This window comes from Gossypium hirsutum, chromosome A12, assembly GCF_007990345.1.
Source record: "Gossypium hirsutum isolate 1008001.06 chromosome A12, Gossypium_hirsutum_v2.1, whole genome shotgun sequence".
NCBI lineage: Eukaryota > Viridiplantae > Streptophyta > Magnoliopsida > Malvales > Malvaceae > Gossypium > Gossypium hirsutum.
Genome location: NC_053435.1, coordinates 6149079 through 6170953, shown reverse-complemented (window position 1 = coordinate 6170953; position 21875 = coordinate 6149079). Strand labels below are relative to the sequence as shown.

General features: G+C 37.2%; 1 protein-coding gene across 11 annotated transcripts; it reads right to left on the bottom strand.

Annotated features, from left to right (window-relative positions):
• Positions 1 to 803: 803 nt before the first annotated feature.
• LOC107932336 (serine/threonine-protein kinase ATR) lies at positions 804 to 17499 on the bottom strand. Of its 11 annotated transcripts, XM_016864309.2 has the most exons (15): positions 17183 to 17499; positions 16655 to 16799; positions 16380 to 16492; positions 15861 to 16195; positions 15609 to 15733; positions 14817 to 14961; positions 14146 to 14718; positions 13982 to 14057; positions 9220 to 9529; positions 7150 to 8406; positions 3415 to 6808; positions 2733 to 3302; positions 1681 to 2304; positions 1256 to 1450; positions 804 to 1128 (listed from the first exon to the last, which is right to left on the bottom strand). In XM_016864309.2, exons 1-15 carry the CDS (start codon positions 17370 to 17372, stop codon positions 961 to 963), a joined length of 8220 nt encoding a protein of 2739 aa, XP_016719798.2. In that variant the 5' UTR covers positions 17373 to 17499; the 3' UTR covers positions 804 to 960. The 11 variants fall into 11 exon arrangements, with proteins under 11 accessions (XP_016719798.2, XP_040938492.1, XP_040938493.1 ...); XM_041082558.1 differs by lacking the exon at positions 17183 to 17499 and having other exon boundaries at positions 16380 to 16463; positions 16655 to 16791; XM_041082559.1 differs by lacking the exons at positions 16380 to 16492; positions 16655 to 16799; positions 17183 to 17499 and having other exon boundaries at positions 16006 to 16147.
• Positions 17500 to 21875: the final 4376 nt, after the last annotated feature.

Genomic DNA, 21875 nt, shown 5'->3' with positions numbered 1-21875 from the left:
AAATTAATGGTCATCAAAAAAACAAGAGCTTGATTTGGTTTTCTATCTATTAAAGACAAGCACAAAGCTCAAAAAGCAAGTTTATTCATCTTCTATCCATTTAAGTTGTTCTCAGGCAAGCTTAAAAGCCCGACCTTGAAAATTACGTGATTGCATGAGAGAATCAAAGAAGATTTTATGTGAAAAGTTAGGCTTTCCTTCAGAGTTACTACAAAAACTCCTTTGCAATAACTACGCTACATTTTTGTCATTGTAAGTAGAACAAAATCCACCGAAGATTTACTATTTTAACTCCCAAACAATTCAGATTATTGGGATTTTCGTACCATTAATATGAATTTTGACCAAACAACAGATATTGAAATTGGGTTGTTCGGTAGAGGTGGGGATTTTCAAGCTATTTCATTCGAGGTGAGGAAGCCAAAAACCAATCGGTCTAGGTTTTGTCGGTTCCCATTGTTGATTTCATATTCATAAAGGCACCACTCGAAATGGTTTTGTGGGGTTTTGGTATGATCTCTTCAATCTTCTAAATTCATTCTTAATTTCGAATTTTGAGAGAAGATGAAATGAGTGGTTGATTTTTTAGAGTGACAGAGAAACAATAATAAAAAGTAATTTTAATTTTAAAAAAATTTCATCTTAGACGATAAAACAAGTACCTCGGCATTCCTCGATATTATGAACATTTTTTTTTTCTAAATGGAAGTTAAAATTTGAGCTAAAAAACATAATAGAGTACCAAAAAAGTTAAGGCACCAACAGAACATGAACTTGGGCCACCTCCTCTCCAATCAAAAATATGATTTAATCAATTTGCATTTAGAAAGATAGAAGTTACATCCTCCCAAGCGAAGCATGAGGGTTTTAACAGTTTCATTTAATCTTACACCAACCAAGAACTTTACTACAACAATATCATCTATATATACAACGTTCCAAGATATTTTTACATAGTTTCTAAAACCATGGCATCCACCATATATACATCTTTCCAAGATTCTTGTGAGAAACTGCCTCTGCAATCAAACGACGAGCCTGACCTTCTACAGCTAGTGGTAGAGACGGTGCTGCTCCTACACCGACAACCACTCCTTGCAACCTTGCTTCAATATTGCTTATGGCCCGCTGCACCACAATAAACACACGCATGCTTTAGTTGTTAGGCTATATTCCATAAACCTTTTTGCATGACAATGTTGAACTAGTTAAAAGGTGCAAATAGTGAACCAACTGCAGAAGAGATGATCCAAACCTGTGCATGTGGATTCTGAACTTCTACACCACTGGATTTGTGAGATTTTGTCCACTCTACAAGAGGATCATGAATGAAAGTTTCAAGAACACTCATCAAGGTCTCCCTATGTGTCCTCAGAACTGAAAGTGTTATTTCACAAATCCTCAAAAAGATGCCCTCATATCCAGTGATGCCCAGTCCATCAATCATGTTCTGTGGGTTCCATGTCAAATGAAAACAACACAAATGAAAACAGAGGATTAAAACGCATGTGATCTAAAAATTACAATCGATGCGCTACTATGTTCTGAAAAACGAGATTGGGAATAAGACTAAGATTGTCATTCAACAAATTCAAGTAATTGCATGTAGAAACATAAAATGTCAACATACCACAGAATCCAGTGATTGTGCAAAAATTGCATGTACTAAAGACTATTTACCTGCGTTAGCCTGAAAGGCACCAGCTCAGGCTTCTCCAATTGCAATCCCTTATCAAATAAGCAACTAAAATCGACGTGAACACAGTCACCTGTGGTAGAATCGAAAAGAATGTTCTCCCCATGTCGGTCACCCAGACCCACAATATGCCCAACCATAGACCAAACAGCTGTTGTGTGAGCATAAGCAACGCGAGCTCTAAACCAAGCAGCGGGCTCTGAAAAAGTAGTTAAAAACCATTGGTGGAAAACTGGTGGGAACATTGGAAGAATCTTGTTCTTCAACATCTCATCTTCCGGTATTTTACCAGAGCATTGATCATAAATTCGTTTAATTTGGGGATTTGTTTTCTGCCTGTCAAATTTGCCACATGTGATGTAAATGTCTTGAAGAATATGACGGAGGCCTCGAGTATGGGGTACCCATTCCACCATGCCACAGTCCTCTGTAAGAGGAATCACTGCAAACGTACGAATGTAAAGCTTCCTCCTACGGCTTTCAGGATATTTTGATAGTAAACGGTTTATCATTGCAGTAAACTCCATCATGCGGGCATCTTTCCTGAGGTCATCTTTGGGCTTGCAGAGGAATGGACGTTCAATGCCATCACTGCCCAATAATACAATCTGAAAATACAACAATGGCATCAAGGTTACAAAGATGTAGCATTTCACTATTTAGACTCCACAGGCAGTTGGTTGAGAGAATGTGATAGAGAACACATCCACCAATACCATAAAACCCTAAAAAAACTACTGAAGCACATGAAATAACTATCTAGTTCAGAAGTCTCCCTGACTTGAAGTATTGAATCTAGACCAGACTATATTTAAAAAAAAAAACAGAATAAGAGCATAATTCAAGAAAAGGGATTAAGTGGGCTACACATGGCATTTCCAACTTATCCCTGTTGTACAAATATGGGAAATCTAATTTAAACTTTGTAATACTTTCTCAGACAACCTTATCTCCAACCAAAATAAACAAGCACAAGAAAATATATTAAAGAAAAAATTTCCCTCCTTTGGAAAAGCAGGAAATGTGAATTACGTACTTTCTTAGGCCGCTGAAGTGATGAAAGAATCTCAGCCTCATCAGCTATGCCAGATATCGTAGGAAGCTCCACACCAGCAAAGAAATCAGAAGAAAGAGATTCAGTGAGATCCACATCATAGGTTGGCAGACTGACAGTAAGAGATTGTTGAATTGGCATGATAATTCCAAGAGGCATCATCCTTTTCAATGCACTAAATTCAGTTGAGATATTAATAGTCCTCGATTTTGGCTGGCCCGCATGGAAACACAGCTTGATAAGATGATCAACCAGGCTAGCAAACTGCACAAACAAATTATTGCCATTAGTTCCTTGGCTAAACGCTTTTCGTGCAACTTGAATGATTTCTGCAGCTGCTTCCCGCCTAGAAGGAACTGTGGACTTTGAAACTGCTGCCATAATCCATAGTGCTTGTTGTGGATATTGCCGGACAACAGAAATGATGACGTTTTTGACCAATTTAACAATATCTTCATTTTGGTGGCAAATTCTAGACACCAGCTGAGGTAAGACTGTTAACCATTGATAAGTTGGCAAATCTTTCAAACAGCCTCGCATTATACTAGTTACCTGCCAAACGATGAATCAATTAAGTGTCAATCATTAAGGAATAGCTCAAAAAAGTGTCACCACACTTAAAAGAAATCAGAGATAAAAGTTCATTCTGAAGTGTTGAACCTACCTTCCCTTGGACGTTTTTCAAATCCCTATTAGAGGCAGCTGAACTTCGCTGATAAATGCTCCCAAAGTCAAACCACAAGGTTAACAACCTTGGAAGTGCTTGGAACAGATTTTTGTGGCCTCGATGAAGCCCCTTTGCATAGAATAACAGTACATCAGGAAGATTATACCACCAGTATTTCTCGGTGTTTGAGTTTGAAGAAGTAGCAACGGCAGAAGCTGAGGGAATCATCCTGGGACCTAGCTCAAAATTATCTTCTTGACGTTTCCTGGCATCAACAAGTACTTCATCACAATATTTAGCCATATAAAAGTACCCTTTCTCCCACTTGGGTTGCAGTTCCCTCACCCTTGAATAAAGACTTATCACATCCTCCTTCTGTTTCTGCCCAGTGCAATGAATCCACCTAGAATATAGGAGGAGGGTCTTTGCAATCTCTTGGTTCTCATTCATAGCTTGAGTATCACCAGGTAAAGGTTGTGGATTTAGCGGAACCAGTGAAAGGCTAGTAATTGATGATATTGCTGCAGATCCTACAACCTCCACTGGCATGTTCAGAAGAGATTGCTGCAACTCAGCAATGGCACCATCAGAGCGCCTAGTACTCCAAAGAAGCTTAGCCTTTTCCATGTGAACATTAGGCGCACCAGAAGCCAGTGCCTCTAGAATTGCTTGGTTGGCTGTTTCATAGTGGCCAGCCAAACGACAGAGCTTCGCATATTGAAGCCAACAGTAACCAACTTGAGCACCAAGGTTACTAGCACCAAAAACCAGTCTCCTGAAAGCCAACAATGGCTCCCTTGCCCAGAGTGATGGTTGTGTAAATCTGAGTCGACTCTCCCAGTTCTCCATGACTTTTGAAAATCCGAAATCACCCAAATGAAATGCTTTGTCCAGGAAAGATTCATCGATGAGAAGAGTATGGAAGTCCTCTAGCTCTCGTAGCAAGTGAAGTTTGACAATAATTGGATAAGCCCGTGTGTAAGAATCCATGCCAGCAGCTGCCAAAGGAGCAATGAGAGATTGTTTGGATAGTGCAATTTTCTCAGCAACAGAGAATTGATCCCTCTTCATCATTGCCTGCAGAATCTTTGCGACATCAAGGTCAAAAGAAGCATTACTTTCAGAGCTGCTGCATAGTAAGCCCTCTTCATCTGCTCCACTAAGGTACTCATTCATCAGGTCCCACCTTCCAAGCCTCCATGCAGCCTGCACACCTTGCATGCACCATGTTTTTTTGTATTTGGGTATTCTTGAAATTAAGCCATCCACATGAGTAACCATGGCCTGAAGATGACACATGTTTAATAAACAGTTGAGAACATCAGAATGCCTCTGAACAGAGGTCGGTTCCATCTGCAAGGCCTGCTCACAAACCGTCAAAACTTCTGCCCAGTTTCCAGCCTTTTTGTTTATTAAGAGTTGATCTTGTAAACTGTGCGACTTACGTAAGCATGCTAGTCCTGACAATCCATCAGGCTCATCCAGACAACTGTATATTTCCATTAGATATGAAATATCTTCATCCTCAAAAATGCCACTTCTCTCGGAAGCAGGATTAAAGGAACCTGATCTTCCTCTCACAAAAGATTCAAAATACATTAAGGACCTTGCATAAGCCTGACACCTGAAGGAAGCCCTAGCAAGGGTAACCTTTGGAATTGCACTTAAAAGCTCAGAAACATATTTACACTGTACAAGAAGTTGATCTTGACTTGCAGATAAAGCCAAACTTTGATCCTTTGACTTGGATGCCTGATGCCTTGAAGCTGATGATAAAGACTGAGAGAGAGCAAGCTCTTGTTTAACATCATCCACCCACTGACCAAGATTATCAAGAAGAGTAAAAACTGCTTGAATGCAAACTTCACTTTGTCGACCACTGACTCCATAAACAGCAGCTCCACTGTTCTCTGAAGCTGCAGCATTAAGAACTGATTGGATTTCTTCTGTAATACCATGCCGTGCCTCTTCTGTGCCATGACAGACAGCATTGAGGACTAAATATGGCAACAGATACATTGCTGTTTGCATATCATGGCGAACTATGCCTCGACAAGCATTAAAAATGCTTGCACGAGATCCAATTGCATGTGCAGTCAGCTTTTTTATCCAAGAGAAAATCCACCTCCTGAATGACATAGAAGGCCTATAAATTGGTCCAGCAGATGCAGAATCAGCCACGTTTGGAAGCTGAAATCTAGAGGTTAAGCAAGGGGCAATTATCTCTTTAACATAATTAGAAAACCGATCCCATAATTTCTGACCCCTACTACTGTTCCCACTGCTACTATAAGAAGTTTTGATCCCCAAAGAACTGGTCTTTAGAGGTTCCTTATCCTTCTTAGTCTGTGACATAGAAGCAGCATTCTCATCCAGTGATGCCTCACAACCTGCAATCTTTAAAAGCTCTTGTATAGCTAAAGCAGCAGAATCCTGAACAACTGTATCAGGCGCCGCCCTGAAAGCCCTTGCTAGATGCTTATGGATCAACTCAAAAATAAGGTCATCATCTGAGCATTGAATTTTAAAGCGTTGGCATGAAACATTCCTTAATTTTGCAGGATCAACTGCACCAAGAGCTCCAAGGCAATCAGCACACATTAATTTCAGCCGCTGTCCTACTACAGTCCTTGATTCCTCAGCACAACCTCTGAGCAAAGATGTGATCAAAGAGCTCAAAATATCCATGTCCGAACCACCTTCACCATTAACCAGAGCTGCAACATCCTCCTTTCTTAATTTCAGCAACTTGCTCAACTCAGTCACTACCATATATCTTACATTCAGGTTCTCATGATTCAGACCAGCAATAACGTCTCGTAATTGATTCTTCAGGGTCATTGCTCCACGGGCTTCTTGTATAGCTTTGTTCACTTCCGTTAAAGCCGGAATACTAGGCAAAAGAGGAAACTCATGAATATGCTCCTTCAAAATAACCCTGTTCTTTAATACAAGTTCTTCTAGAATTTCCACTACCTTATGCAAATGAGCAGACAAATTTTCTGTATTTTTCTCCAACAAGGGTATAAGAGCAGCAAAAACTTGAGAAATTACATGTTTAGTGCTAGATGGTGATACCATTGCCAACTGCACAATGAAATAATGCAATACAGAGAGTCCTTCAGATTGGAGTGATTCTTTACCAATAGCATGCATGAGAATCACCATTAACTTTGGCACATAGGTATTCAGGTGTGAACCCATCATTTTGATTAGCATCTCAATACGTTTCAAAGCTTGCTTCTGCAGTGAAAAATCCTCTGAATGGAGCATTTTTCTGTCGATACTGTTAAGGAGACCCACAAAATGATTCCTCAAGAAGCCTGGAAGATCCTCAGCATCAGTCAGCACTCTAGCAACCTTTTTTATCAAGTGAGGCACTCTATCTAACCTATACAGAAAGCAATCATGATCAGTACTGTGCCCTCCAATACTTAAAACATTTTCTGTGCCATCAATAAAGCATTGAAATGTTGGCTGTCATCCAAAAAGAAAACAAAATATAAATGATTTAGAATGAAGGATATGTGCACAGAGCATGTGAAAAGAAGTAAACAACAGACATCTGTGCAGAGTCAAGCCAACATGCACCAATCACAAACAAACACTTAGTAAAGTTCATGCAAGTGATATAAGGGGGTATTTCAGAAAAAAGAGGAAAATAATTAATAAACGTATTTAACATTTGATAACTTTATTCACAAGATTCTTAGATAGGATGGAGGTTTATACCTACTATTTATTTCATTCAAATCACCGCCATCAAGGAAGCATATAAGTTCATCCAAAAGCGCAGGCAATGCAGCTGCAAAAATTTCTTGGTTATTGGAGCCAATTTGTGCATGGTAAAATTGTACAGCAGAAAACAACTCCTTCTCATCTGCTTGGTGGAGAGCAAAGGCAAGCACTTTTGGTAGCCAATTTACTATCAGAGGTACCACATCGGTGTTTAAGCACTTGGCCAACTCATATAACGTGTCAACTGCTTGATTGTTATCCTGCTGTGACACTACAAGCTTTGGAAGAACAACAGGAATCATCTTGTTAAGTAGCTCTTTAGTTTCAACACCAAGAACTGCTTCTGCAAACTCTTTCACCATTTTCGGACGGCTTGCAAGCCTGATAGATAGATAATCAAACAGCTCATTGCGAATATAAACAGCTTTAGAAAGCAATAGTTCAAAGCCTCCATTAAAATGGAAACAGCAAGATTTGTGTATTAATCGTGATGCATTCAATCTCACAGTCAAGTATAGATTGTCCAGTTGATCAACCAATAAGATCAGGGAAAACAGGAAGAGTTTACTATAAACATCAACTGCCATCATAATTTCTGCAGTGGATTCCAGAAGAGTCTCTATTATCTGGGGATCTTCAGTGGCTGCCAGAGCATTTTTAATCATATCCAAGAAGTTTTCCTCACTGCTTTTACTTGAACCATTCCCATCTGAAAATAGAAAACTCAGTACTGGATCTTGAAGGAACGAACTAATCTGAGTGCAGAATGCTTCTCTAATGGACTTCTTTCTGTTGAGCAGAAGAAAATCAATGCATTTAACCCACTCTGTTCTCATTTTAAACAGAGCATCCTGGGGGCCATGTAAAACAACCCTTCGAATAGCTGCTACACAGGCAAGCTGAACCTCTTCAGAAGACTCATCAAAAAGCAGATGAATATATAAAGAATAAAGATGAGCAAAATCAAAACTGTGACTACTCCCCAAACTATTTGGTTCCAGCGGAAGCATGACCCTAGAATTAGGCTCATCTTTGTGCAACGCACTACTATCACACTTTGAACACCAAAATCCTTCTAACAAATAATCAAAAGTCTCAATCTGTCTCTCATCTTTGATATTTAAAAATAATTTGCAGGAACATCTTTGTATTCCGTCAACACCATGGTAAGATCCATAAAGGCATGACAAAAATCCAAGACAGTAAGGAATCACTTTCTTAACCTTGTCATGCTTATCTTTCTCCAAGGACCTGTTTATTCAAAGGATGGAAGATACAGCAAATGTGTTCAAGTCAGGAATCTTTGCAATAATCATTTTATCCAAAAGATAAGATATCCATCCCCTCTTCACCACCCTCCCTCAGAAATAAAATAAAGATTAGCATAGAATATTTTATCCACATACCTAGTAATCAAAACAAATAATAGAACATGAGACTATCACACTCAACATGCTAGGCAGGCTAGGCAGGCTCCTCAAACTAACATATGAAAGGAGTTTACCATTAACCTATTTGAACAACCAGCTATCATTGAAATTCACCAGTCTTAATACTCATGATGTCATAGATCCTATTACTGAAAGTTTGTATTGCACGGACAAACCTTTGTAATAACTTGCTTATAAGAAAAACAAATTATCATGCCACAAGTAGACAGTGACTACTTTAATCACAAGTGTTACATGTAACAAAAAGAAGGCAAAAGAGTAAACATAAAGAAATCATTAAAAAAAAAGAGTTGATATATGAAACTTCCCAAACAAAATGAGGAAAAAAGAATAATTAAAACTTAGTTTAGCTGGCTGATAATAGCCTAATGAAGAATTCTCAAACTTCTTGATGCAGGAATCTAGTTATGATACAAATGAGTAAACCTTTATACATGAAGCATAAAAGAACTTCATATACCTTCCCTGCAGCGGGAATCATCATTAGCATCCATCATATTTTAAACATGGCATTTGAATGAAATTTTAGACTCCAAACCTCATAATAAACTATAAAAGGTTACAAACGCTGCAAGATATGCAAATGAAGAAATAGGTCCAATTTCTCACTTACTCCAATCTTCTAAACATGTTTGCTAGAGTATCAAGACCAGACGAGATCACCATAACCGGCATGCAAACAAGAGCTTCTTTTCTTACTTCTTCAACTTCATCATGAAGAGCTAAGTCCAGAACTTCAAAACCAGTTCTAGAACTAAAGCTTGGACCAAGCTTCGATGCAACTTGAATAGAGAAGAGTTTTGATTTCCATGGAAGATGAGGCTTGGGGACCACTAGAGTGTGGGTCCATGGAAGCTTTAGCACCACATTTATGTCCACATCATTCTCACTCTTAAACAGATTTTCCTCAAAGAAATGGGACCCTAATTAAGAATGGTTGAAACGGACCACATTAAATACCAGACATAATTCTGGCCAAAAAAGAAAATACCAAACATAATTAAGCTTCAAATGAAGTACATTTTCAGAATGAGGAAAAAGATTCAAGTCACTGTTCATGTAATTAGATTAAGCTTAACAGGGTTGAAATGAGTGATATGAACTAGTAAAGAGAAGAAGAGGGATTATCAGAAACTATATCTGTAAAAACACTCAGAGGAAAAATTCTGTTATATTGCTACTGCTTTAGTTTACAGCTTTATAAAGAGAAAAATAATCATTTTAAAGGAAATAAATCCTAATCCCTAAGAATCAGTAATTGATATCCTAATTTCCTAAGAATCAGTTACTGAGATTAGTTTCTATTTACAAGAGATCACAACAGATTTCTATCCTTAATTATAGGGATTCCAATACCATCAGATTTCTATCCTTAATTATAGGGATTCCAACACTCCCCCTCAAGTTGGAGTGTAGATGTTAATCAAACCCAGCTTGCCACTAAGTTCTTCAAACATGTTTCTGTTCAAACTTTTGGTTAACATGTCTGCAACTTGTTGTCTAGTAGGTAGGTAGATGATGCATACTTCTCCTAAGTGTACTTTTTCTTTTATAAAGTGACGATCTATTTCCACATATTTGGTCCGATCATGATGCACAGGATTATGTGCTATGCTGACAGCAGCCTGGTTGTCACAGTACATCTTCATAGGTCTGGTAAAAGGCACTTTTAGTTCTCCCATAAGTCTTTGTATCCAAACTCCTTCGCATATACCATGAGATAGTGCTCGATACTCTGCCTCTGCACTGCTGCGTGCTACCACAGATTGTTTTTTGCTCCTCCATGTCACGAGATTACCCCAAACATAACTACAATAGCCGCTTGTAGAGCGTCTATCATTAACAGAACCTGCCCAGTCTGCATCAGTGTAGACTTCCACGCTTCGGTTGATAGTCTTCTAGAAGTACAGGCCTTTACCAGGAGTTCCTTTTAGGTATCTTAGTATTCTATATGCAGCTTCCAGGTGCTTCTCCCTCGGGGCATGCATATACTGGCTAATAACACTCACACTGAAGGCTATGTCTGGACGGGTGTGAGATAGGTAGATGAGCCTTCCTACTAGATGTTGATATCTCCCCCTGTTGATTTCTTCTCCATCCTCATTAGTTCCCAATTTGAGGTTAAACTCCATAGGAGTTTCGGCTGGTTTGCTGCCCATCAAACCAACTTCCGACAGTAAATCAAGAACATATTTCCTTTGGGAAATGAAGATACCTTTTTTCGACCTTGCTACCTCCATACCAAGAAAATATTTAAGACTCCCCAAGTCTTTAAGTTCAAACTCTGTACCAAGAAATTCTTTCAATCTCAAAATTTCGCTCGAGTCATTTCCTGTTATTATTATATCGTCAACATAAACGATAAGGATGCAGCATTTACCCTCTTCCGAGTGCTTGTAGAACATGGTGTGGTCTGCCTGTCCTTGAATGTAATTTCTGCTAGTCATAGCTTTTGCAAATCGGCTGAACCACGCTCGTGGAGATTGTTTCAGCCCATACAAGGACTTCTTCAACTTACACACTTGGTCCTTGTTTTCTTCAAACCCTGGTGGGAAATCCATATACACCTCCTTATTTAATTCCCCGTTGAGAAAAGCATTTTTTACATCCAATTGAGTCAAGTGCCAATCAAGGTTGGCAGCAAGAGATAGTAGGACCCGAACGGTGTTTAGCTTGGCAACCGGTGCAAACGTCTCGTTGTAGTCGAGACCATAAGTTTGGGCGAATCCCTTAGCCACAAGTCGAGCTTTGTATCGGTCAATACGGCCATCGGGTTTAAATTTCGTAGTGAAAATCCATTTGCACCCTACGGTTTTTTTCCCTTTAGGCAGATCCGAGACTTCCCATGTTTCATTGTTTTTGAGGGCCTTCATTTCTTCCATCACGGCTTGTCTCCACTCAGCTGATTCAAGAGCCTCTTCTATATTTTTTGGAATTTTTACAGAATCAACATTAGTCACAAAAGCTTTGTAAGACTTAGATAAATTTCCATAGGATACAAACCGAGAAATAGGATGTTGAGTGCAGCTCCTTGTACCCTTTCGAACTGCAATTGGAAGATAGATGGATGGTGACGGAGGTGGGACTTCTGCTTCAGAACAGTCCTCGGTTGGAGATGTAATTGGCACTGCTGTATCAGTTTCAGGAGAACGATTCCGTCGGGAGTAAACCTGTATTTGCTGTTTTCCTTGACCAAGTGGCTATTGTACTTCGGTGGAGGTATTGTCATTGGGAAGGACGGTGTTAAATTCTTGCTGTATAGGGGAAACAACTAAATCTGGGATAGTAGTAGTAGGATCAGGCGGTATAATGAGGAGAGTATTAAAGGTCTCATCTTCATTAAAAATCTCCCCCTGAAGATGAGATGCTGCAAAGTATGGTTCATTTTCAAAGAAGGTAACATCTCGAGAGACAAACATTCGGCGCAATGTTGGTAACACTTATAGCCTTTTTGTGTAAGGGAATATCCAATGAAGATACAGGTGTGGGCTCGAGGATCAAGTTTGGATTGATTTGGTTGATGGTTATGGACAAAAGCTTTACAGCCGAATATTTTGGCTAGAAGATTAGGGACATGAAATAGAGGGAAGGCCTTTAAAAGAGTATTTAGAGGTGTTTGGAAATTGAGGATCTTTGATGGCATTCGGTTTATGAGATAGCAGGCAGTAAGGACAGCTTCTCCCCACAAGTATTTTGGAACATTCATAGTGAACATTATGGCTCGAGCCACATCAAGAAGATGACGATTTTTCCTCTCAGAGATCCCGTTTTGTTGAGGAGTGTCAGGACACGAGCTTTGGTGTATAATGCCTTGGTCAGAAAGGTATGGACTTAAGACAGAGTTGAAGTATTCTCTCCCATTGTCAGTACGGAGGGTATGTATGGTAGAGTTGAATTGGGTTCGAACCATTGAGTGAAAATTTTGGAATACTTTGGGTGTTTCAGATTTTTCTTTGAGTAGATAGACCCAACAGACCCTAGTATGATCATCAATGAATGTTATAAACCATCTAGCCCCTGTAATATTTTTCACTCGGCTGGCTCCCCATAGGTCACTATGGATTAACGAAAAAGGTTGGGACGGAATATGTGGTTTTAATGGGTATGGCACACGGGTATGTTTAGATAATTGGCAAATTTCACACTTCAAGGAATTAATACTTTTATTTCGAAATAACGGAAGATGTTTTTTCAAATACACAAAGTTTGGATGTCCTAACCTACGGTGCCATAACATAATAGTGTCCTCTTTTGCAGTGGATAGAGCCAATCCCCCTTGTGTACTGTTTTTATTCCAAATATATAGTCCATCATCAACTTTAGCAGTGCCAATCATCCTCCCCGATTTCTGTTCCTGTATCACACAACCAATTGCAGAAAATTCAGCAAGAACTTTTTCATCCTTAGTAAGTTTACTAATTGAAAGTAAATTACAGGACAAGTTTGGAACATGTAGGACTTTATCGAGAGAAAAATTCTCTGTCATTTGTACTTCTCCTATTCCAGCCACAGGTGAGTAAGAACCGTCAGCTATGCGGATTCGGGATTTGTTATGACAAGGAGTGTAGGTGTGAAACAACGTGGAGTCACCTGTCATGTGATCAGAGGCGCCCGAATCGAGTATCCAAGGAGATTGATTATTAGATTCAAAAGCAATGTTGAGGGCAGTACCTTGAGTTGCTAGAGATCCATGAGTAGTAGGAGTACCAAGTATCTTATGGAGAGTCTCAAGCTGTGTTTTGGTTAAGCGAACATCAAGAACATCCTATAGCCCTGATGCCATATAAAAACACTCAGAAATTTTTAGTAAGGGAATTTAGAGAAAAAAATAGGATCGAATGAATCCTATAGCCCTGATGCCATATAAAAACACTCAGAGGAAAAATTCTGTTATATTGCTACTGCTTTAGTTTACAGCTTTATAAAGAGAAAAATAATCATTTTAAAGGAAATAAATCCTAATCCCTAAGAATCAGTAATTGATATCCTAATTTCCTAAGAATCAGTAACTGAGATTAGTTTCTATTTACAAGAGATCACAACAGACTTCTATCCTTAATTATAGGGATTCCAATACCATCAGATTTCTATCCTTAATTATAGGGATTCCAACAATATCTGCAAAGAAGACTTAAATAATTATGGTTTAATTTTCATACAAATACCCGTCTCTATGAAATTGATCTCACGGGGTATACAATTTGTTGCATTCACAGATGAGATTTATGAGTATGAGGCGTGCTCAGTGAAACTGCAACATTTTTCATTTTGAGACTTAGAAGGCACATTAAATTGACAAGCTTTTTAATAAACCATATTCCTAATTAGTCAAGTTCCAATCAAACTTCTAATGAAGGTTAAATTCACTGCCTTACCTTGTATAAGCAGCATGCTATGAATTCCTTCCAGGTACACGGAAATATCAACTGTGATTGCACTGTCTAGCTTTGCCTGCATGACATGAACCTAATAAAATGAGGGGAAACCAAGAAAATGAGCAGGTTATCAAGAATTCTGCATTTTTCACATCTAAGATCACCTGCTCACATATCCAAGGAATCCAAGACTGCAGCTGTCGAAAGATGGAGTGTGACATATTGGTCTGAGGATATCTACAGAAGGCAATGGAAAGCAGGCTAAGAGCTGTTAACGCAACATCTGGTCTTAAAGTATAATTTTTTACCCTAGGAGCATTTAAAGTTTCAACAAATAAAAGAAGTGACTCATGCATAAAGTCGGCATATCCTTCTCTTCCATAAGAAATTATATCAGTAATTTTAATATCCCGTGGAAAATTAGCGTTGGAAAACTTAATTGCTCCATCTATCTTTTGGCGTTTGATGTCGAAATTATCAACGTCAATGATACGTCTTTTTTCCCCAACCTTCGGACTTGCTATTAGTTTATCACTTGAGGTTGACAAAACCAGCTTAGTATGATCTGTTCTCTCTCCAACACAATGAGGACCAAGAACAGAGAGAGCAACTTGAACACAGTCAATCAACAAAATGCATGGCTCAGGACAACAAAGTACATTAATAAGAGATTCAGGCCTCCATATATGAGGGGGACAAGTTCTTGAAATCCGTATATATGCAGTGCACAATGCAACCTGGAGATGCATATACATGAGTTCCAGAAGATACACACATATACATATATTTATTGTTTGATTGTAAAAAAGTGACTGTGTACTGAAACTTAGTTTACCTTGAGCTCCATGCTTTTGGTTCTCCACATTGAGCGGTGGAAAATATAAACTAAATCTTCAGCTGTTAGCTTGACAACATCATCAGGACAGCTAGTGTGCATTGCCCTAAGGCAACCACCTATGGAGGAATCATATGCTGAGCTCCTGAAAAGCAAAAATGGTAGAATACTAAGAATTAAAGCTATAAAAAAAATTTTAGCCCCAAATGTCAATAATATAAAAATTTTATATGAAGAATAAGTAATCAGATTCAAGCATGCATGTAACTACTTAGAACTCTAGTTATAACCCTCTACACAATATAAACCTCCAAAAAGGCATCCATAATTTCCCCAAAAATAGAGAAAAAGGTCAGAAATCCTCATATAACATTAAAACCCATATGTCCATTAGGTGCCATATGAGTTGACCACCAAGCTTTTGTAATCTTTCAGATAGAGTACAATATTTAATACTCATTAATTAATGATAAGCACTCTATTGAGACATAAGATGCTTGGAATTGATAAAAATAGGCCATGAAGAAACCATGTTAATCAGAAGTTTGCCATTTGAAATTACCAACTAACGGGCACAATATAATACACTATCCATCAAGGTCACAAACCTAATTAAACCTATACAGGATAAGGTTATGTCCCAACTCCCAAGAATTAGATGTCAATCTTTGGGTCAGAATTTTTTAAGTATTTCATATGGTTCCTACATATTTGGATTGTGTCCTCTTAGGAACATTATATTCATCAACTATAATTTCTAGTAAAATAAGCATCAGAAATCAGAAGGCACACCTGAATACAGGGAGTCCCTCTTTGTCCTCACCTAAAATGGTGGATATTGATTGGATTAAGTTCTGATGAGGAACAGTGTCATAACTCATCACTGATCCAATGACACGTGCAAAGTCAAAACATGCCTTCCAAAAAAATTAAATTGTCAGCCACAGTAACGAGAGGATTTTAGAAACCGTGTGAACAAACTAAATAACCAAGATGTAAAAATTGTGTTCAAGAAGCTCGTTGCCAAACATACATATAACCCACCATTTGCAAATCAGCATCTCCGTAACATAAAAGAGAGCATGCAGCAGAAACAAATGATGTATTCATGAGACCTTCTACATATAGTGTTCCTTCAGTTAAACATTTGCTAAGAAACTTTATAATCCAAGTTGCAAAAGGCAGCCACCTGTCTCTGCCCAAGAGGTTAATCAAGATGCCAGGGCCATCAATGGGTTTATTGCTCGTTGGTAGATCACAGAGACATGTAGAATCACTTAAATTTCCAGAAAAGGACCTATGGAAACACTTCAAATGTAATCTGGTGGCTTCTGTAATTCTTGAGTTTTCCGAAGAGAGGGATGCTATATGCAAAATATCTGGAAGGATATAAAGGGGTGTTAGTTCTCTTTTTTGTTTCCATATGCATTACGGTCAGGATGCCAAATAAAAGAGGCATCATGGATTAGACCAAACATAAATCATAAAATAGAATTAGTCAATTACATAAGAGAGCAGTGAAACCATAATAATATCAATTGAAATGCTGAGCACTCCTTTTACCTTCAATGGCACACATGGCATCAATGAAAAGTGTTCGATATGCATCTCGAGATCCGGTACGAAGCAGCGATAGAAGGGGTCCAACTGTTTCAAAAATCACTCCATGTCGAGAACTGAAATGCATAGATAATTCTTGAAAATACGGGAAAAAAGATAGGAAAACATAAAAGAGAAGGCACAAAAATGCAATGAACAAATTTAACAAAACACAAATGCATGATGAAAGAGAATCCTAAAAAAGGCTTTGAACAATGGAGTGTTATTAAATAGCCAACCTAAATGCAGGTTCAGCAAAAAAGGGCAATATCCGACCAATCAGGGGCAAAACTGCACTAGGTTTGCCATGGTAAAAAACTCCAGGAAAATTCCTTGCTGTGTTAGAAATGAGCTTCAGCACAGCTATAACTTCTCGTTCATTGGCTGCAACAAGTGTAACAGCAACAACAATAAATTATTTATAGCAGAAGTCGCAAATTTCATGAGAATCCATTAAAAAAAGAGAAAGAAAAGCTAACTTATTAGCTATCAGTTCGCTCAGAAAAGAGAAAGAAACGGAAAGGGAAAGGGAAAAAAAGTAAAGCGCTTTTCTCTATAGTTTAATACTTGAATCTTGAACAACATCGAAACTTAATTTTATTACAACACCACTTAGAAAGCTAACCTTCTTTTACTTAAATCTTATATTCTTTCGCAATCTAGTGCATAAACTTAAGAAACCGAGAAAACCCAAAAGAAAAACCCAGCAAGTAAAAATCCCCACATTTCATGAAGATCCAAAAGAAAAGGAAGGATAAGAAAAATACCAGAAGAAGAAGGAACAACGTAGCCGTTAAGAAGATTGGGAAGAACAGCACGGAACTTGGTCTCTAAAGCATCATCGTCAGCGCAAGTGCTAAGGTTGTTGTTTGGAGGAGTGGAAGGAGTTGCTGCAATGCGTTCACGAAGTGCGTGAACCAAACTCGACAGAATTCTACTGTTACTAGTATTAGCCATTGCATATCTTCTCCGCTCCCTTTCACTTTCGGACTCCGAGTTTCCAAACCTTGGGATTTTGGCCCTTTTTCCCTCTTTTCACTCTCGCTCTGTTGCCACTACGCTTTGCCGCTTTGTTGTTACCCACGCTTGTTTCTTTTATTTTTTTAAATTCTCTTGTTGGATCGGATCCGTAAATATGTTATGTCTCGAGTAAAGGGGTTCATGGCCGGGTCGGATTATGCTCTAATTTAAGTATGCTTTTTATAAATCCAACCAGTTTCAATTTTTTATTTTGTTCTAATATCTCTTCTTTTTTTTTATTTGATATGTAATAATTTTATCTATAAATAAATTTCTTATATTTCAATTATATTTTTATTAAAATTTTTTAATATAAACAATTTAATATTTTTTTATTTTTATACTATAATTTAGAATATAGTATATTTAATTTTTTTATATGGTATACTATATATTATATAAAAAAAAGAAAAAACAATATATTAAAAAATTGAAAATAGATCAAATAGTGCTCAAGCTTTTAATATCAAAGCTTAAGTTCAGTCCATATTTTAAATGAGTCTATTTTTTTTGTCAAAACTCATTATTGCATAGATGTCTGCTCACGCTAGCATGTTTGTATCTCTATTTGTCTGCTCACGGTAGCACGTCGTCTTTTTTTGTCTGATTTCTTTTGAATTTCTTTTTTTTTCTATTTAGGTCATCACCATTTTATTATCTTTGTTTCGAACAATGGAAAAAAAAACTTATTGATTTGAGTATAAAAGATGGTGAAGAAAAGGCTTGGCAGTTTTCTAATGGATCTTATTTGCAAAAAAAAAGGCATATGAGTTTAGCCTTGTTGGTTGTTTTCTTACGGCAAGTGTGGTACATTTCCCCATGATGCAAAATAAAATGGTAGATCTCTGGCATCCATTACGGGATACTAATTTCATTTTTGAGGGGAAAACATTTTTTATTCAAATTTTTTCATTAGCTTAATATAGATCAAGTGATCAATAATGCCATATGGACTTTCAATAACCATCTTTTGGTATTTCATTGATTAAAGGAGGATGAGAATTCGATGCAAGTCCCCTTGGATTTCTTGTCTTTCTGGGTTCAAGTATATGGTTTACCTCTTGGATTATTTTCTGAAAATGTTGCTAGACAATTCAGAAATTTCATTGGAGTTTTTATAGAGTATGACTCAAAACAACAAAGTCACGGGTATAAAAAAATTTATAAGGATCCAAGGTCAAGTAGATGTTCAACTTCCATTAAAGAGACGGAAGAAAATAAAGATTTCTCAATCAAACTTTGTTTATGCAAATTTTAATATGAGAAGTTAACACTTTTCTATTTTCTTTGCGGATACCTAGGACATGGTGATAAGTTTTGTCCAATTAGATTAGCGCATAGGCTACAAGAACTGGAGTTAGGTTAGAACTTGTCATTGAAAGCACCATCGAGGAGGGCTACCACCATGACCAGCATTTGGCTTTGTGAGGAAGGCGATGCAGATTTCTTGAATGACAAATTTGGAAAGCAAGATTCGAGGAAGAATTTATGAAAATTAGTGGGCAGGAATCATGGCATAAAATTAATCCCATATTGGGGTTTAATTTGGAAGGGAATTTAAATCCCACGGAAAGGAAAGTGGTAGGTTGTTCAAGTGGGTTGGGCAGGGACATTATGGACCATGATTTGAAAGACAACCCATTAGAAGGTATTAAAGGCAAGAAAAGACTAAGATCGAATTTTTTGGGCTCTATAGTTTCTAGGTATTTAGATTCACTGGAGTTGTTGATAGGTGTGACAAAGCCCTACCTCAAAGGATATCGACGGCTGCTAAAGGGCAAGTTGACCGGACGCAATAAAAATTATTTACTAGAATGTTCATGGTTTGGGGAACTCACGGGCTGTTCGAGGAATTCAGCATGTGCTGAAACTCTATCATCCCCAACTCGTCTTCTTTATAGAGGTAAAATTAAATTCAAACCGTATAGAAAAAATTAGAAAAATGTGTGACTTTCAATGTGGGATTGATGTATTGGTTGATGGTACTCGTGAATGACTCAATCTTGGATGGAATAAAGGAGCTCTATTACGTTGATGAGTTTCTCAAAAAACCATATTGATGTGGAAGTGTAGGAAGATCTAGTTAAACCAAAATGGAGGATGACAGGACTCTATGGTGTTATGGATTCTCATCATATGATCGAATCGTGGAATCTCTTGTGCTTTTTAGGGCAGGATCAAAACTTTTCATGGATGATGTGTGGTGACCTTAATGAAATTTTGTATGCATTTGAAAAGAAGAGTGGTGTTCCTAGGGTTGAAGGTCGCATGAAGGAGTTTAGATCTGCTTTAACGAAATGTCAACTGGAAAATATGTGTTATTTAGTTCACATGGGAAAGGAAATTTTGCCAAAAAATAAAATCAGAGAAAGACTCGATTGTGGAGTGGCAAATGCTTAATGGAGGACGCCTTTCCTTAAATTTTCATTAAAGCACCTTCCTCATTATGTTTTGGATCATTACCCCTTGTTGATAACTACAGATAAAGATGTCCAACATCATAGAAAAATAAGGTTTCGTTTTGAAAGCTGGTGGACTATGGATGAATTACGCGAAATAGAGATAAAATGACTATAGGAGAGTAGGTCAGGTAACATCACTGATCGACTTGCTTATCTATGTGGAGGAGTACATGAATGGGCTGACAAGTTGAAAAATCAAAGAGTCGATAATTCGTAGAAACTACTTAGGTGCATAAATCAATTGGATGCTATGGAAAGAACTGAAGAGAATCTTGCTGAACTGATCGATGTGAAAATGCATATCAATATGAAAATTGAAAAAAAATGAGTCTTACTAGGAACAAAGAGTAAGGGTGAATTGGTTAAGATTGGAGGACCAAAATACAAAACTTTTCCATAACTGTATTTTACAATATCGACAGATAAATCGTATTAGAAGGCCAAATGATGAAAATGGTTAGTTCATTTCGAGTAGTTCAAAAATGGTTGTTACAGCAACTACGTATTTTTCTAACCTTTTTTTTCTCAAGTGGTTGGAGACACGGATTATATTCTCTCGAAGGTGGAAGGTTGTATTTCAGAAAGTGTGAATCAAAGTCTCCTAACCGAATATAGTAGAGAAGAGATTTTGGCAACCTTGAAAGAGATGGGTCCAACAAAAGCTTCAGGTATAGATGGCATACCAACTTTATGTTTTCATAAATATTGGCACGTAGTTGGGTAGGACATTGGTTCAGTTTGTATGGATGTTCTTAATCGAGGTACTTCTCTAGAGTCCTTAAATCTCACTCACATTATTCTAATTCCGAAGGTTGTTCACCCGAGTGATCTAAGGAATTTTCGTCCTATTAGTCTTTGCACTGTGCTTTATAAGATAATCTCTAAGATGGTGGCTAATCGATTTAAACAAGTTTTAGATGCATGTATTGATAAAGTGCAAAGTGCTTTTGTGCTTGGAAGATTTATTACAGATAATACTCTTCTCGCCTATGAAGTATTTGTAACAGCCCATTTTCAGTGGTGTCCGAAATAGTGGTACTGAGACCACAATTTCGATAAATGAGTCAGTAAATATTATTTATTTAATATTTACGAGTATTTATTAGAGTCATATAAAAATTTGGTTAGGGAATTTTAACATTTAAATAGTTAATAAGTAAAAAGGGCTAAATCGTAAAGGCTGTAAAAGTTAATATTTATTAGTTAAAGTGTTGATTGACATAGAAATATAAATTAATAGACTTAAAAGGAAAATATAGAATGCATATAGGTACTAGATATTTATGGAAAATTTTTTGTTAATTGTTAGTTAAACTATTATGGTTAAATTGGTAATTAGATAAATTAAACTAAAACAAATCAAACAAAAGAAAGCCATCATCTTCCTAAGATATTAACGAAATTTTTAAGGGAGAAAACACCATTGAAGTAGCTTGGTTCGACTAGTTAATTTCATCTTGCATGGTATGTAAATTTTGTCTGTTTTTAATGATTTTTATGTTTTTTGTGATCTTTTTAGGTTAATCTAATTAACCTAGGGGTCCATTCATAAAACTGTTAAAAGTTTAAGGACTTACCATGAATGGTTTAAGTGTGTTTGTGAACTTAATTGATAGATTATTAAGCTTGATTGTTAAATATGACTATTTTGTAAAGTAGTTTTTTGTTGATTTTAATGTTAAAGGACTAAATTGTTTAAATAATAAAACTTCATGGAATTTTGGTAAAATTGTGATAAATGTGGGCTGTAGAGACACCCTAAGAAATTCGACTAGCATGAATTTTGATTAAATATGGTTAATTTGTAAGTTTTAGGTTTAGGGACTAAATTGCATAAATGTTAAAATGCGTGGGTAATTTTGTAAATTCACATTAATAAGGGTTATAGGCTTGAATTAATTATTTAATCAATTTGAAGTGTTTAGTTGAATGAAAATTATTATATAGATAAAGAAACAAACCAATCAAACTTAAATCA